An 18,483-nucleotide genomic window follows, 5' to 3' on the forward strand; every position below is an offset into this window, starting at 1 on the left:
CTGAGTCTGCAGCTCAGTCCTTCTGCCAACACGAGTTGGAGACCTACTTGTTCAATCAACTTCTTGGGGTTACAAGTTGGGGGCAGGGGACTGTATTAGTTAATTTGAGGAATTCACAGAGTGTATTTCCTCATATCTAATATCATGATAAATGCAAAATATTGTCAGAAATACCACTGTTGAATCCTAATTTGAATTTGTGCACCCTGACTGCAGCCTGTGAGGTTTCTGTATTCAGAAACCATTTTTTAACCATGATCAGTTCAAAAGAGTTTTGTAATCCACAGGAGAGTTCATTTGGAGTCTTGTGCAATATGGTGCATGTCCATTATTTTCCTTTTCTAAGTTACTGTGTCTGCTTAAATAACGTCACCAAACGAGCCACTTAAGAGTACATTTTAAGGATGTTTTCAGTTTAATCATCACTGCTGAAAGACATATCTCCATTAGTTTTGTGCATACATGGCAAAGAAAACTTAATCATTGACCAATTCATATTTTATGGAAGTGCTTCTACATCCAGCTGATTGCACTCAGATCAGCTGTCCTTTTACAAGGGCTGAGAGGTAAAATCCTTAATACTTGCTTTGGAATCCTAAGGCAGAGCTGCTTCATTTCCGTGAATTTGGATTCCACTACCAAAGGTTTCATAACCAATAACTTCCCAATTTGCAGTTACGCTTTCTCTGATGTGTTCCCCATTCCTCTCACTGCTGCTGCTCCTTGGAGGTGTTTTCTCTCCAGGCCCCAGCGAGGCTGTTCCCATGCCCAGCAATCCAGCACCAATGAAAAGACGTGTTTCCCTTTGAGAGCCACATTGTTGGACAGTTGTGTGCATTGCACTGCCATTGTGTGCTCCTCCAGCATGGAAAAACAGAGCTTTTCTATCCCTGAGCACAAAGAACAAGCTGTTGGGGGGGAGGGGGGGTGGAGGAATATCTACAAACCCCCTAAATCTTTCTCTTCCTCCTGTTTATTCTTCATGCCGTTCAAGCCCATTTATGAAGGACCAATTAACTTTAACTCCAGACTCAGGGCACGTTCTGATGGGCCAGATTTCTCCTATCTAAAGTGACACAGGGAATTTCCAAATACTTTCTAGTTGAATGCAGCATTTGCTTTTCCTTGCTCTTTAGCTCCCAACCTGTTATTCCAGCTGTCAAGCAAATTCATATTTTCTCTAATTTTCTCTCACATTTCTCATCAGCAATATTGTAAAATACAGGGGAAATGTGTACCAAATCCATTCCATTGTGCATCCAGCTTTTTATTATTGTGAGTAAAACTGTTTAAAGATATTTGTCCTTCAGTAAATATTCTGCTAACTGTACATGGCACATCACTGCATACGGAGTTACACAGGAAGCAGGAGTTTTACAGATAACTTTTCTATGGCAAAAACATGCTGAAAAGGTACTAATTTGGAAAGTAACCCTAATCAGTGAAGAAAGCACACCTTTGACTATTATACGGTACCCACAAAGTCAAAACGCAATACAAACTGGGGAAGGAGGGGAGATTCCAATATTAAATGTTACATCTGAATTATTTAACCATAATAGTGTTATAACAAATGTATCTACTGTAGGTGGTTGCATTTCATATCTTGATGTGTGCAATTTAGAGGAACTAAGAGCAGTGACTCAGTGACCAATAAAAATTTGCTTTTATATTGACAGTTTGAAATTAAACTGTGTTAATACATTTATTTTGATGTCTCATTCTGGTGTCTGAATTGAATAAAATTTCTATTTTGTATTAAGTGGCAGGTCTTCAAAGAAACAGTGTATTAATCCTGATCATACCTTGTTAGGATTAGGCACTGCATGGGCTTGTGTCTTACATAAATAATATATATACAGGAAGTGAGTTAAAACCCCCACCATTCAGATGAGCCCTAAAAGGTCAGGTTGTGAAACTTTGCAACAGCTTTTGTGATTCTTCCATTTCCCTTATCCCTTCTCTGTTTTTACAGTCTTAGGTGGGAGTTTTCCCCCAGAATTATCAGTAGGCACAAGATAGACCTGTATCATCTACTCCTTGTAATGTTTGCTGCTCTCCACAGGAGTCAGTGAAGTGTTTTTTGTTACTGATGCCTCTCTAAGCCTCATTAAAGGGGAGAGATCCTGGGAGTAGGAAAGAATCTGGTTTGTACCAGACAATTTGCAGTATCATCAGTAACTCTGGGCCATGTTTATTAACCAGTGAAAAACAACATTAAAATTATAATTTTTTTGTTTTATCGGTCACAAATGAGTCAAACAGGAGGAACAGAATGACTCTAAAAACACAAAGAAATATTTACCACTCAAACGTCTGAAGAAATTAGCAGTGATAAAATGGAAACACCATAAAGGGAACTCAAAATGGCTCTGAAAAACAAGTGAGTAGTCTTTCAATTTGCTCTCTTCAAACTTGCCTGGATGTTTTTCTGGATTTTTGAGCTCTGGCCTTTTGCGGGGGGAAAAGAATAATGTAAATGCCCAAGAGAGTTGGACAAAAAAGTAAGCTTTGTATCCTATCTATGAGAATCAGACGATGTGTGTCATGCCAGTTTTTACAGTCAGAGCCTACAGTCTCGCACTGATTAAAATGCAATTTGACAGCAGCACAATGTGAGGTTTAACTCCCAGCACACACAGCACATTTGCGAGTCATAACGCCACAGTTTAATGACTGACGCATGTGGGAAGCTAAGTCGCCTTTTTTTTTTTCCCCTTGAATGGGATAAATGAGCATCCAGTTAATACCAATCATGAATTCAAGCCATGTGGCAAAATTGATGCTACATACCCTGTTCTTGTTTTGCATATTCTGCAAATTGAGCTGCAGGAGAAGAGCCAGTTTGTACATACATCCGGAGAGAAAGTTCATTCTGCTTTCTGACACAGTCACCAATTGCAGCTGAATGTATCCAGCTTGCTGCTGTTGTGTTCACAAACTACTTACCCTTTCTCTGTTAAATAGCCTAAGAATTACAAATTGTATGCCTGTTTTGAGAAAAAGTACAGGTTGAACAAGCAGACGTAGTATAAATAAAATATTTATATAAAAATAGTCTCTTACAAAATATACTCTCTTATCCTATGATTGAGTTTTTCCAAAAGATGGAAGTTTGTCTGGATTTTCTTATTTTTAGATATATTCCAAACATGATTTCATTAATGCTTCTTTCTTTAATCGAAGGAAAAAAAAAACAAACCACAAAACCTGGTAAAGATTTGTAACCTCTACCACTTGACTTTTGTTCCAGACAACTAGCAGCAAACAGGAGAAAACAAATAAACAAAAACCCCCCAAACAACAGTGTGTTTGTGTATGTACATATATATAAAGACTCCAGCTTTTGTACTTAAACAGCTAGTACTGTAGAATATATCCTGCAAGTCCAACTAATAGAAATATCCTACTTAAGAACAATATGTACAGCTCCAGTTTTTCCTTGCTCTTCCTACAAAATTATTCCACAAAGAAAGCCAGCTATCTACTTTAATTGCAGAACAGTTCCCAAAAGGTTGGTAGAGTTCTTTTTTAATTAAATAAATTAATATTAGTTTTATCTGAATAAATTGTTAAATATTGCTATTATTATGCCCGAGTGTCCCAAATCCCTGTGCTAAAATCTGCAGCACACACACACACAAAAAATGCAGATAAAGCAGTGTCTACAGAAACCTTCCACAGTTCTACTCGCTGTAGCAAGGGGGATGAAGTGAAAAGATGGGCAAGACCAGCAGGAGCTTTTCACCAGTGTAGAAGCCTAAATCTGTGTCACCCACACGCTCAGTGGGCCATTCACAGCAGGGCTCTGTCCACCCCATCCTGTGCAAAGCCCTGGTTTAGGGACTTCTCCCCTATCCCTCCCTGCTCTGCACACATGGAAGTGTTTGACCACCTCTTCTCCAAACTAAGAGTCAGTTGCCACACTCAGATTTCTCCCTGACTGGTGTCTCTCCACAAGGCAGTCAATGCTTCTTCCTTTAGAGGTGCAGGTTCACTGAGATGATCTTTTCCTCTCTCTTTTGTGTGTCCGATGGCCCGAGGTGGGGTTTGTTTTCGTTCCTTAGCTGACTTTATGAGTCCAAAATGTGTATCCACATAAGCAATGGAACGTGAGGAGAAGAAAAGAGGGCTCCAACCATCAGCATTTCTTCTGGGAGAGCAGGTCTCGTGTTGAGTGCATGTGCAAAGGTAGCCACGGCCGGGGCTGTGCCCATGTGCTCACTTACAGGTGTACACCTCTGTTCTCTCGCTGCATGTGTTGCACTTGACGTAGCAGCACCAGTGGAACTTGCAGTTGCACTGCCACACCCTGGAGTACTGGTGCGTGTTGTACCCGCGACCGCAGCACATCAGGTCGCAGCCGTTGGACTGCTGCGCCGTCTTGTTGCACATCCTGCCCTGCGTGCCCACGCTGCCCGTCACAGGGTCCTCCTCACAGTAGTTGGGTGATTTCTCGATGTACACCAAGTCTGTGTCCATGGGTTTGCGGTAGGAAAGGGGCTTCTTGATCTTCAGGAAGGTGGGGCGCTTGTTGCGGCTCGCCCGCACGGGCTCCACCTGCACAGCCTCATTGTACTTGTCCTTGAGGATGTAGCCCAGCTCCCTGAACTTGGGCAGGGTGGTCCAGCAGGTTTTGGTGGTACAGGAGCCTGAGACCCCATGGCACTTGCACTCTAACTTCATGTTTTCCTCCAGAATCTGTGGTAGGACAAAGAACAATGCATTAATACAAGCAGGGGGATTTGATGGGTGTGGGGTGACAGTCAGGGGTGGATTTGCTCTCCAGCAGGAGTTGCCACCACATACAGGTCACATTCCCATCAGGGCTGTGGGTGTTGCTTGCCTGGCACATTGCTGTCCCAGGAAGCAAACACTCATCCGTATCAACCAAGTTCTGCCTGCAAAGCTGATTCCCCGTTTGCACTTGGAATCAAGCAGTGGAGGTAACATTGCCTAATTTCACAGCCCATGGACCAAAGGTAAAATGGGACGTTCCTCAGCCACAGCTTTTCTTCAATACAATTGCACCGTGCTTCATATTTATCTGGTTTTGCAGTGTTTAGCATATGGCATTGAAATCAGGAGCTGGCAGAAAATCACCCCTTTACATCAAATGTCACATGCAGAATGTTTTCAGAGTCCAACAAGAGGTGCCAGAACTTGACTTTTGTAAACAGAGGTTCAAGAATAAACTGCATCTCAGTGCTTGCACCTGGAAATGACATCAGATGGTGCAAGAGATGAATGAGCAGATAAACTCCATCAATGCTTACCCTCCTGTAGGTCCCACATTAATCAACAGCAGAGAACAGATGATCATTTAGTCATATAGGCCTCATCTGTTCTAAATGGTGCAGGTTAATGCTTCAGTTTGGAAATCTAAGTTTTATTTGGATATACCATAGTCAAACACACTTTCTGGAGGGTTGGAAGTATTTTGCCTCCTGTCACATGGATAACAGAGCAGACAAATGCCCAAGCAAGAAAATTATTCTGTCTTAGAGCATGAAGGGTAAGAGTAAAGATCAGGAATTGGTTTCATGCTTTTGTCATTATTTCTTGTTAAAAAAATTCTACCCGTTTAATACTGTAAAAGCATCTCAAACACCTCAGCACTGTGGTTTGCTTCAACCTGTCTCAAGCTCTCTTCTTTGCAGGGGGCTCCCATGCTTATGCCCAGTTGTCAGTGCTTTCCTTTTGAAGATAACAAGCTTCATCTTCCCTTTCACCTTCACATCCCTTGAAACTCTGTGTATCTCTGTGTTCCTGTGTCTTCTCCTGTTTACCAACCCAGTCTTTGCCAAATCAGACTGGTCTCCTGAGCCCTACAACTGACCTCACTCAGCAACAACATTGGGTTAACACAGGCAAACCTACCTAATTCCAGCAATTCATTTCCCACCAGTCTTTACTTGAAAGAGATCACAACAATTTTGATGATGAAATTCTGCCCAACCTGGCAGAGAGCAGCAGTGCAAAGCCCAGCCAGAGGGATTATCAGGGTTCAGGGAGTGGCCACATCATTCTTCCCCTGAGACAACCCAGCTGATCCAAACTTGGGCAGTCTGGAAGGCTGGGGAGAGGTCAGGGATATGGGAATTTGAATTAACCCTTTTTTATATCCTCCCTTTCTGTTTTAGGTGTTTGGAAAACTCACTCCATCACTCACCTTTTTCAGCAGCAAACAGCAGAGTCTGCACTGAGGCAGCCAAGCCCAGCTCGAAGGCTTGACATGTGTGGGGACCTCAAATCTAAAACCTCAGCCTAAACTGGGGGTGGGAAGGAAAAAGCCCATCACAAGCTGTGCAGCAGAGCACACACTGTCAAACAGAGCTCTGCCCCCTTCTTGGCAGCCTTAAAATAAGCAATTTGAAGGTGGCAGGTAGGAGCTCTCACACCTTTTGGTCTTGAGGCTGTTTCTGTGCCACATTGGCACAGAAACTGCTATTGCCAGACCTTGGCATAGTTTGCAGCTGCTTCTTTGTTCCTCATTCTTCCACTGCCTGTTTTCCATGAAGACGGGGATTTTAAGGTATTAAAATGACAGGCTCAGAGGGTTGGGGCTGTTCAGCTTTAAACTGAGAGTAGGTTTAGATGGGATATTGAGAAGGAATTCTTCCTTCTGAGAGTGGGCAGGCCCTGGAACAGGTTTCCCAGAGAAGCTGTGGCTGTCCCATCCCTGGGAGTGTCCAAGGTCAGGCTGGATTAGGCTCTGGTCTAGTGGAAGGTGTCCCTATCCATGGAAGGGGGTTAAAACAAGATGATCTTTCAGGCCTCTTCCAAGCCAAGCCATTCTGTGATTCTAGGATTTTTTAATTCTATGAAATAGCTTTGTTTTCACTTTAGTCTATGAGCAAATTGTCAGCACATGTGGACTAAAAACAGCATTAAAAACCCTAGAAAGCAGAGGTCCAATGCTTTGACAGTTGTGACCTTAGCATATGTTAGGTCACACTTTGTGCTACTGGTTTTAAATTAGTTTCTCCTGCAAACTAATGACTGCCCTAAAACTCAGATATGAGAAACTTTTATATTCAGATCTGCATCTTAACTTGCAGCTCTGCTTGGGTTTTGGCTTTATCTTGTTATCTTGAGTTTCTCTCTCAGCCACTGCATACTTCTTTTATTGCTCACTCATTCATAAGGTAGTGCTCTTCAAAGATAGATGGGGAGATGGAAAAGGAGTTACAGCACAGAAACCGAAAATATAACATAAATTCTTTCAGCCTCATTTGGACCTTTTTAACAGCTCCCTTTTATTTTTTTTTATTATTATTTACATTTGAAACTAGCCAGGATACATTTCTCAGCCCTAATTCACTGACTGTTCTTGTAGAAGTGCCTGGCCTTATATCCTGGTACGATGTTCAAACTTGCAACAAAATATTTCTACCTCGCCGCCGTGGGGATCCGCCAAACTCACTCCAAACACTAATACAAAATGCATCATGTGTCCTCTCTCCAGGTAGGGGGGTTTTTCCTGAAGTGTAGCTGAGTAGCCTAAATTGCCTTTTGGATTCCTTCATTACCATGCCATTCCCAGCCAGCAGGCTCAGAGGGAAGGAGCAGCTCCATGGCCAAGAGCTGAGCCAGCAGTGCCAGCTCTGTGCCCGAGCTCCTGCTCCAGGGACACGATGCCAAGCACAACCACCTTCTGCTTTCCAGGCCTCAGCTAAGGCTGGGCATGGGCACTCAGGATAAGAAGCTTTGCCTTTGAACAGGAGTAGTTTGTACAATACCAGTTGAGCCCAAGGGCCAGGGATCCTCTCCAGAGGTGTGAAAACATTTGGAAGGGGACGGGAAGGGGCAGAGAGATGAGAAAGACTTTTGACTTTTACCTCTGTGCTACATTTATTGTTCTATTTTGCATTTCTTATTTTTGTATTTTCCTAAGATTACTGGCTGCCCCTGCCCTCATTGGAGATGCACTTCCAGCGTGCTGTGCTAAAATCTCTCTGACACATCCACCCCATTTCGGTTCCCTCCACTCTGCAATGGAGCTTCACCTTCCAGAGATGCCTCCTCTGGCCCAGCCCCTCCACCTCTGGCTCACACCCCCTTTTGTTGGTCCTGTCCTTGCACACATATCCTTCTTACTGGGGCTGTCTTTCAACACTGTGTTTTGCAAATTCAGCTAGAGATTAATTGACACTCCAACCTTTAGAAAATAGGCTACAGGGAACTTGAACTGTCTGTCCTCAGCAAAAGCAAAGGCCTGCAATGGATAGTTTCATTGTACTGCGATATCAGGTGCTTGGGCTATTTGTTTTAGGACAAAATATTAGGATGGTGGTATTTTAATATTGTCCCATTATTCCAGTATCCTGTGGTAAATCAGTGCCTTTATAAACTCAGGATGTGAGTTGCAAAGAGAAGGAAGAAAATAAAACAGGAGATTCTTTGGGTAGGAACAGCAGGCTTTGGTCTGTCCCTCAGTTTCTGTAAGCCCAAAGCAGTGCCTATAGCTGAAAAACTTGGTCTGTGTTAAAAACCCAAAGTGTTCTTCACCTTTCAAGATCAACATTTGTTTCTTTGAAGGAATTATCCACATGCTCATAGTTTTTACATTAGATTAAAACTTTATATTTGTTATTGACTTTTCCTAAAACCTAGGAGCCTGAAGGGCACAAAATTTAAATCCTTGATCCTCTGTTTCTTACCAAATGACCATATCCAGCTCCATCAGTAAATCTGCATGCACCAGTGAATGCTCTGAACTGGATTAAATGCGAACAAAGAGCTGGAGTTCTTTTAGCTTTGTCCACTTTTTCTTTGAGCTCCTACAGTAAACTGTCAGTACTTGTTTCTCTCCCCCTCCTCGCTTCCCTCCCCCCCCCTTTCCCCTTCCCCTCCACTTGCCATTAGCCTCTGGGAAATAGTTTGGGTGAGAACTCCTGCTGGCTCTCCCTCTTGATGTTATCTTCACATGCAGTACCTTTGGGCACTGCCATTAGGAGCTTAACATGTTTTTTCTTCACCTCAAGTTTTGCAGGGAATGCAAAGAGTTGGTCAGGTGAGGGTGGCAGTCTGGGGCTCTAGAAAACACTGTCCCAGGAGCTGCATGGGCTGGGGCCAGCAGGGTGGTCCTGGGACCCTGGCATGGGCTGGCTCAGTGAAACCAGCAGGAAGGACTGCCTGGCATGACTTGGGACTGGGTAGGCTTTGGCTCACGAGGGTGGTCCTGCTGCCCTACAGGAATTGTGTCCTCCAGGTGGTGGGACTGGAGCTTGGAGTACTCAGGGGGCAGGCACTGATCTCTACTCTGTGGGGACCAGGGACAGCACCCAGGGAATGGCCTGGAGTTGTGTCAGGGCAGGGTTAGGGTGGACATTAAAAAAGGATCTTCCCCCAGAGGGTGGTGGGCACTGACCAGGTTCCCCAGGGCAGTGGGCACAGCCCCAAGGCTGCCAGAGCTCCAGAAGTGTTTGGATGATGCTCTGGGGCACAGGGTTTGACTCTTGGGGATGGGCCTGTGCAGCCCTGTGGGTTCCTTCCAGCTCAGCATATCCTGGGATTCTGTGGAACACTGGGCACCCTCCTGCAGTGGGTTTTCCCAGCTCAGTGTTTCTGTTCCCCATGTTACTCAGTGCCCTTGGTTTCCAGCTTCCAAAGTCAGCTGCCTTTTCAAAGGCATCTGCCAGGGCAGCTTGGCCCCCTCCTGCCCAGTGGGCTCAGGCCCTGCACAGCCCTGGGTTTGCCACCCGGACTGCACTGCCCTCAATGCCAACGTTCACAGTGGCACATCCAGCGACCATCACACCTCCAGTGCCTTCTCTCCCACCACCAGGATTCCCATAGAAACCAAGCCAAGACCACAGTGTCTGAGGCCAGGGACCCTTCACTGCTTCACGCCACAGAGCTCAGGCTCCACTCCACAGGTGAAGCAGTTTGGAATTAGTGAGACAACAGGCACTGACTCCCACCCCACCCCACCCAGGCCATAATCCTGCCTAATTTTTCTGACATCCCATCACGTGGCTCAGGAAATACCTCTCTCCTACAAGTGCCTGCACACACACCTTTACTGTAGATCAAAGGAAACACAACTACTGGCAAGACAAGAGCGAAATGTTCACTCTGGAGAAGAACACGGCAGGGCTTGGAGAGAGGTCACAACGTTTCTGGGGAGTGGGAGGGTTATGGTAAGATCAAACCTGCTCCCTTCAGCTGCTGGAAGATGAGGATTTGTGATTTATGTTTCTTACAGAGGCAATTGTAGCTCCTTAAGTAAGACAAAGCTCCTCAAACTTCAGGAAAGATGTTGAGATACATATTTTTTGCTTTGGAAAAGGACTCCTCAAATAAAAATAATTATTCGAGTTTAAACAATAAAGTCATGACTTATTTAGTCTTTCAACAAACTAACTTTCTTGAGAACCAAATCACATGTAGAGCAACTGGCAGTGAGGTCTGTCGTGAGACTAAGCACTGAAAAGGGCAGTGGATGGATTTGAAACACTGCTTTGACCAGATGCAAAAGGACTGTATCTCATTAAAATGACTAGGAAATGTCTCTGCCATTTGTTTTATCCATGTGTGAGAGTAATCTCAAAAGGATGCTGCTGTTTAAGGAAATTGTAGGGCTGTTCTAACACCAGAGCTCTGAAATCTGAGAACACTACAAGTAATACTTGGTGCTTTTTGATGGGGAAAAAACAGAACATGAGAGAGCACAAAAAAGCAACACTGCTGTCAGAGACAAATCCTATGAAATCTTTCAGAAATGTGAGAAACAGCATAAAAAAAGCATCCAAATGCAAGTGTAAAATTAGCAAAGGTATATTCAAACAGGAAAAAAAAGGAAAATATTCACAGAGCTGTTGTAAAATATGTTCTGTAGAACACATTTTGCATTGATGTCCTGTGGCAAACTGACTGGGGATGAGTTTGGAACCAACTGTGTCCCACAGTGAGTGACTCACTCCAGACAGCCTTGGAGAACTCAGTTGAACATATTATGAAGATCTTACTAAGCCCAGCCAAAAGATTTTTTTTCTTCATGGTTTTGTAAGTAAATCTGTGCAAAAGAATAAAATCTGAAGTCAGGATCAAACGAATTTGCTGATGAACACCAAGAGCTGTGTCTGTCCCAGAATTACTGCTACCCCAGGCAGGCTGAGCTGGTTTTCTCATGACAAGAATTTCTGTGTTTTAAATAAAAAATGCCTGGGAAATCACCAAAGCATGTGGCCTACATCAATCAGATCACCTTTGCTCTTTCCTTGCAAGAGGTGTCTGAAGATAATCAGGCAACATGCTGGTCTGGGCACTAATTCTGAGGACATGCTGATAAATGACACACTGCTCCAACCACCAGAGGTGGGTGATATTTCCCAACACCACCATTCATCTTCCTATTTTAAAAATCAGAAACACTTTTTCTACATTCAAAGTCATGATTCCCTTAAAAAGGAAATTTCACAATGTTTACACTCTCAGAAGTTTAACCTTTTGTGTACTATTTCTGACCTTTCTCTCTGCCACCACAAAGCAGGAGGTGCCTTCCATTTCTTATATGCCCTTTACAGAGTTTCAGATTCATTTTTATACTTTCTTCCTGGAATATTAGTTGGCCTTTACTTCATCTTCATAAAAAATTCAACCATATTCAGCCATTATTTTCAAAATGCAGCTTCTATTTCCACACTATATCAAACAAGTAGAGAAAAAACAATAGACTTTCTGTATGGTGCCAGTGCTCATGCACTGCTGTCAGCACAGAAGGAGATGGTCTCCTGTTTGAGTCAGAGGACAGAGGAGCTGGTACCCTTCGTTCCCTGACTAACACTGTGCAGAATAGCAAATGAACATAGAATTCTGAGAGCAAGGCCAGTCAAAGCTGAAAGGAATGCAGCAAAAAGCATTTTCTCCTGCGGAGTTTTCTTATACTTCTGATAACCTTCATGACTTGCTGTGTATTAAAACAATTTATCATCATTGCTGGGTCCAAAAAGCAGAACAACAGTAGAAAATAAATTTTACAGAATGCTTTTGTAATTGGTACTCTTGAAGAACTGATGAACTTGGGCCAACAAGGACATAACTGGTTTTAAAAAGAGAGATTTAATGAGACAGGTTCTCACACAACCTAAAAATGCTCTTCACAAACCATAAGGCACTTTGCATTTTTTTCAAACTGCACAAACTGTTCTGTGAAATAACTGAAGTTGTCAGAATAACTCAGAATCAGAGAAATATTGAGGCTGGAAAAGACCAAGATCAGAGTCCACCCTGTGCCTGATTCCCACCTTGTCCCCCAGCTCCGAGCACTGAGTGCCACATTCCTTGGACACCTCCAGGGCTGGGAACTCCAAACCTCCCTGGGCAGCCCCTTCCAATGCCTGGCAGCCCTTTCCAGGGAAAAATTCCTCCTGAGAATCCTTCCTCAGCTTTCTCTCACTGAGGGTCCTTCTAGGAGAACACCTCACAGGCACAGAGCTGTCCTGAGGAAAAACTTCTGCCCAAACCCTCTTAGTTTTGCAGAAGTACCTGTGAAAGAGGATTCCTTGTCTGTGGCTCCGAGTCTGTGCCTCACTTGCTCAGTGCTCAATATTCCTCTCTGACAGCTCTGCAAATCTAATCACTGCCCATGAAAGTCAAACAAGGTTCTGAAGTTTTTATTTATCTCCATCAAGATGATGCTTGCAGAGATGGTGGGCATGATGTGGCAACACCTGATGGGGCTCAGGGAAGTGTGACAGGGCTTGGAGAGGAAGGATGCCCTTAGAGCCTCACACTGCCCCTCTGGGTCAGACAGTCTTTCCCTGCAGAGGGGCTCATGCCAGGGATTCTCCTCTCCCTCACCCTCCACCTTCTCCATCATATCTGAAAACAGCTTATGCAAGACTTTGGGATTCCTGCCCTTCTCATGTCTCTCCTGAACACATTCCAGTTTTCCCCAGACAGAAGGTACCTGCACTCTCCTTTCTCTGTCTGTGCATTCAAATGCAAATCAAAGCCATTAATTCCTGGGCTGGGACTGGGAGCCTCAGGTTGGGTTTTGGGTACTCTGAAGGGATTTGGTGGATGACAAAGGAATATTCAATGAAAAACCCTTCTTACCCAACCCTTCCTTCTCTTTGCAGGAAGTCCTGTTAAAAAAACCTTTTCTTAACTACAAATCTCCAAACTACTGCTGAGGTTGACTTTTGGGGCTAGTCCTGTGCAGGGTTAAGAGCTGGACTCGATGGTCCTTGGGGGTCCCTTCCAAGTCAGCATATTCTGTGTGATTCTGGGTGTGTTGGAAGTACTATATCAGGAAATAGTCTGAAAGTACCATGTTCTCACTACCTGTTGCAAGTAGCTGTGAAATGGGGGTTCCTGATGGGGGACTTTGTGTTTTCTCAGTTGCTGATGACAAAAGCTTGAGGGCTGGCTTGACAGATTATTTGTAATCACAGTTATTACATGCTGTGGAGGTTTCTTGGTACAGCTGCTTGCAATACTGGTCTGACCTGCCTTTGGGTTTTGTGGATTTTTCTATTTAAAAGCAAGGCAAATATCTTAACAGAAAAAAAAATAATTTGAAAACATAGCTGTCAATAGGTTTGATAAACTACTTGTTTTAAAAAAATAACTCTTGTTAGACCCATTATCACCTAGATTACACAGGATCAATGCAGTGCCAAGTAAGTGTCATCATGTAGGAAGTTTAAAGATCAGTCATAAAAAGGAACTTGGAAAAAATAGTTCAGAAAAAAAATCTGTTTTCTTTTAATGTGCTTTCACTTGTTATTATTGGAATACAGCTGAATTGTCTTAAAGACAGTCAAGATGTTATTTTATAGTCTATATTTAAGTGAAAGTGTGATTTCCAACCCCTTACTGAAATGGGATTGCGAGATAAAGGGCAAATTTATCTCGAATCATTATTTGCTGCTGTCCAAGCAAAACTGACACTGTGGACATGATGGATTTTAGCTTGTGAAATACTGAATAGTCTTGCTGTCTGGCCTACCTGGGCACTTTGTAGGATGAAGCTAAAATAGACTGGGGAGGGGGATGGGTTACAGAATCCCAGATAGAGTTGTTGGTTATGTTATCTACTTCACCTTCCTATCACTACATAAGTTTTCCACAGCATGTATCTTTCCTTCCAAAAAGATACTAGCTAGAATGTTCATGCCAGAAGGGAATAAAAGATGATTGAGGAGGTTTGGAAGTGAAGAAAAAACATGGTGTTCACTGACACTGAGACAGTTTAGAAGGAAAATGAGACAGCAATTTTTCTGGCTTTGGACATGGTACCCAAATATCATTTCCTTTTGACTTCTCTGTATCTCCACATCTTACATTCTGGTCATCCACTGAAAATCACCCTAAAATAGTGTTATTAAAATCAGGACTGTCTAAAATAGTCATCTTTTTGCCATGTATTAAAAATGTGACGAATACCTATTCTTGAAAACCTCATTTTCCCAAATGCCTGCTCCAGCCTCCCAGCTCATTCCTGCAGTCAATGTATGGATCAGAGCAATGAAGGCAATGAAATCTTAACTGAGCAAAGTCTGCTGACCTTGACCTCTCCACAGGTTCCTCCAGAATCCTATGTCTGGTTTTAGTTTTGACCTTGGTACAGATCTTCATCCACTCTCTGAGCTTCTAAATGTCAATGCATCAAGATGGCATTGAGTGTAATTGTGTTTATATTTTATATTTAGCATGATATTTCTGAAGAAACTGGGAGCACTCCCAGGTAAGAGAAACTAAACTAAACTACACTCCTCAGTTTGTGAACACAAGGAATTAAAGTCTTGGGGTTATTCAGGCAGAGATGTCATTGCTGCCCCTCTCTTTGGGCTTTATTATGGAGCCTGAGTCATTCTTCACATAAAAAAGATGCAGAGAAAACAAGAACTGACAAAACTGGAATTCATCCTCATCACAACCAAGATGTATATAGAGGAATGGCACAGGCCTCACTCATTCCCACTGATCTTCACCATCCCTGTAACCATCCCCACTGGTAGAGAAGCACCCAAGGAAGTGGTGCTGGCATTGTACAGAAGCCACCAGGTAGACATTTGGACAAAGGCTTTAGCTGTCAAGGGAAGTTTCCAAAGAGTGATAGAAACCAAAAGAACAGCCTCAGTTATTTCAGACAACTAATCAGAGAACACCTGTTGTGCTACAAAGCCAGGTACCAGCAGGAGTCTGAGCTGCAAAATAACATCCATTCCTACTAGATTCAAATATTTCCAAGCAATAACCACACACAGGTAACTACAGGCTCATGTAGTTTCATACCAAACTATAAGAGTTAACCCTAAGGTACTCAGCAGATAATATTATGGAAGGTCTATCTCTCATGCTCAAAAATGCCTATAAATTTTAGTTCTCTGAGCCAGCAGTTTCTGTAAACAAAGGATACTTTTCCTTCCTATCAAGCTTTTCAGGTGCTCTCAAAGTAATTCTACATCAATTTTCCAGTACCACCTTTATAACGATGCAGTATTTCTTAGCTTAACTTCTTTCTTAGCTCTTTTGGTTTAGAAAGAAGCAGGAGGTATTGTCATGTTTGATTCACAGACACACTCAAGCTTCAATCCTAACACCCTGTTCACAACTCAGCAAATGAAACTGGAGATGTTCTGTCATAAGGCAGAAACTGAATCACAAGACAATGTGTATTGGGAAGAGATTTCCACCCACTTCATGTTTACAATTCAAATTATTCACATTATCATAAACTAACATGATTTTGGTGTTCATTGTAATATTCCTGTGAGAATAATTATTCCACAAAGGTGACTTTCAAGTTAAGTTTGATACATCAGTGTTCCCCCCCCCCGCCCCCCCAGTTGCAGTTGGGACAATAAATCCACACCTCCATGTTTTCAAAGAGCTTCCACTTATTAGAGATAAGATCCTACCAGCAGAGCCCATCTCTGCAGCCTTGCAGCTGCCAAGATCAGCATCCAGGCCAAGAATTTTAACAAGGATCTTCTGGCCTGTTGTCAATGAAAATTTCCTCCTATGCAGGAGAAAGCAGAAATCCCTAAATTTATGTGTAATGCCCAGTGTAATCTAAGCACAGGTTGCCCAGAGAAGCTGTGGCTGTCCCAGCCTTTAAAGTGTTCAAGGACAGGTTGGACAGGGCTTGAAGAAACCTGGGCTGGTGGGAGGTGTCCCTGCCCATGGCAGGGAGGGAACAGGATGGGGTTTAAGGTCCTTTCCAACTTCAACATATTCCTTAGCATAATTATTTAAATATATAACTTCCTAGAAAATATTGCAGGACTTTGATTACACCTTTTAGTCTATATTTGCTGCAAGGCAGATTTATCAGTTTGATTCCCTGGGAAAACAAAGCCTAAGACTGACTTGGGGTCTGGCTCCCTTCTTCCTTCCTGCCTTCTCCTGTCCCAGTAGGAACAGCTGCACTTTTACAGGGATTTCAACCAGATATGACAAAGGGTAGAGATTGTGAAGAAAATTCTGTGAAGTCTTAATCCAAGTCTTTTGGACACATACTCTTGATGAAACTTCTTTATTTACCCACTGTTGTGCCCTCTCAATTGGTTTATGACTGCAGGATTTATATACCCAAAGATAACAGAATGTGCTGTGATTCAGTTAAGTCTCCTGTGTGGGAATAGCTCTGCCAGAGAGTTCATAGTTGTGCTCCTAATTATGTGTGGTCTCCTTTTTGGTGTGAGATCTGGAAGGCTCTGGGCAAGGCTGCTTTCCTTGGTGCAGGCCACCAGAACCCATGGCTGGAGCACCAGCAGCACATGGTGGCTCAGACCTCGTGTAGAATCCATCCACAGCGGCACAGTCCTGCTCCTTGGCCCAGAAGACACCCTTTAGGTGCAGCTCATTTTTAAGTACCAGAAGTCTCAGAGTGATTTCAATAAGTAGTTCTGATGCAAATTAATATTCGTGCCTTCTGGCACTAATTGGACCTGCAGCCCAAGCATCCTCTCTGCCATTCCCTGAAAACCTTTATATCCTTTATATCCTCTAATAGATCCAGCCTGCATCCTTCCAGCACCAACAGGCCTTGTCTGTGTCCTTGGACTAAAAGGCTGTTCCTCATTTAGTCGACTTTTTAATTGTTTACTTAAAAATACCTGGAAACTCTTTCCATTAAAGCAGAAGTCTGTTCCACTTGTACAGCACATCTCAGCCATTACTGCTCTTTGTGGAAGTTTGGGGCTTTGTGACTTCAGAGTTTTCTGCCACCACCAATTTGAACAGAAAAAAAAAAGCTAAACCTTGATTTAACTTTCAATTTTACCAAAACCTCTGTTCAGGTATCTCTGCTCAGCCCAGCTGAGTTCATGTTTCTGACTCCTCATTGCAAGGCTCTTGGGAATGTTTCTGGGCATCCTTTCAGCTCAGACTCAAGAGGTTTGGGCTGTCACTGCAGGACATTCCAGTTTCCACCCCTGTTGACACAGAATGGAGCAGAGATTCAGCCCCACAATCCCAGAGTTAGGTTCTGGATGAGTTTGCTTTGTCACAGATGCAATGAATGAGGCTGCACTGTGCAAGATCTCCAGCATAAAATTCATGTATAAACATGTTTCTGTATTAAAAATTTTCCTAGTGTCCAGCCTAACCATTAGTTTGCTCCTAACTTGGTCAAGACTACTATTCTGGTGAGTTTTGCTAAAATATGGATATGGAAGAGTCTACTTATATGCAAGGAAATCAGTCTTGGGTTTGGAAACCTAAATTTGAAGGGTGACAAATGTCACCTGGAAGAAGCAGAATGGTGCTTGTAAGTTATTCCTGAGAATTTTTCAACACCTTAGGCATAAATTTAGGTATGAAGCACAAAAATCTTGGCTCTGATTACATTTCTCAACAAAACATCAAAAAGCACAGGTCAGTAGAAATAACGCAAGGCAAGACAGCCAAGCTCATAGGTCAGAGTTAAGGGTAACAGGTCTAAGTTTTCTTTCCTACAACTTTTCATAAAGTCACAGAATGGTTTGGGTTGAAAAAGACATTAAAGATCATCCCATTCCAACCCTTTTTTTTTTGTTACATGTTCAGCATAAGTTCTACAATACCCAAACGCAGCAGGTATCTGCTTTGTGAGGATTTTGCTCTGTGATAGCTGCATTTGTTACAAACCAGAAATTTTTGTTCAGGTTTTTGTTCTGCAATAGGGGAGACACTGAAGACTCCACCAAGGCTCCAGAGGTGCTGAAAACATCAGGAGAACTGAATAATCTATACAGCACCTATTTGTGTCTAGTTGATATTCCCCTCTGAGCACTGAGTGACAGGTGTGTGCCCTATGGGAAATGTTGCCAACTGTCCACAGAGAAAGGCCAAATTAAATTAGAAATTGTCCAGAAATGTGTGACCCACCCAGTGGCTTTGCTGAGCTAATTAATCATCAGACCAAGTATCTGATCATTTTGGTCATAAAAGGCGCATGATATTAAATCTGGAATTTGAGATCTTTGTTATTTATTAACACAGCCTGACCCTCAGTCTCAGCTACCTTTGTCAGCACCATGACAG

At 43.0% G+C, this 18,483-nt stretch overlaps 1 protein-coding gene across 1 annotated transcript in view; it reads right to left on the reverse strand.

Moving 5' to 3' along the window:
- Positions 1-401: 401 nt before the first annotated feature.
- The window catches only part of WNT7A (Wnt family member 7A), a 39,581-nt gene continuing 21,499 nt past the window's right edge, over positions 402-18,483 (reverse strand). The window contains exon 4 of the mRNA XM_071550996.1: positions 402-4,701. Coding sequence (XP_071407097.1) covers positions 4,222-4,701 — 480 coding nt within the window. The 3' untranslated portion in view covers positions 402-4,221. The remainder of the gene's footprint in view (positions 4,702-18,483) is intronic.

The sequence above is a fragment of the Pithys albifrons genome, chromosome 3 (genome assembly GCF_047495875.1).
Source record: "Pithys albifrons albifrons isolate INPA30051 chromosome 3, PitAlb_v1, whole genome shotgun sequence".
NCBI classification, from domain to species: Eukaryota; Metazoa; Chordata; class Aves; order Passeriformes; family Thamnophilidae; genus Pithys; species Pithys albifrons.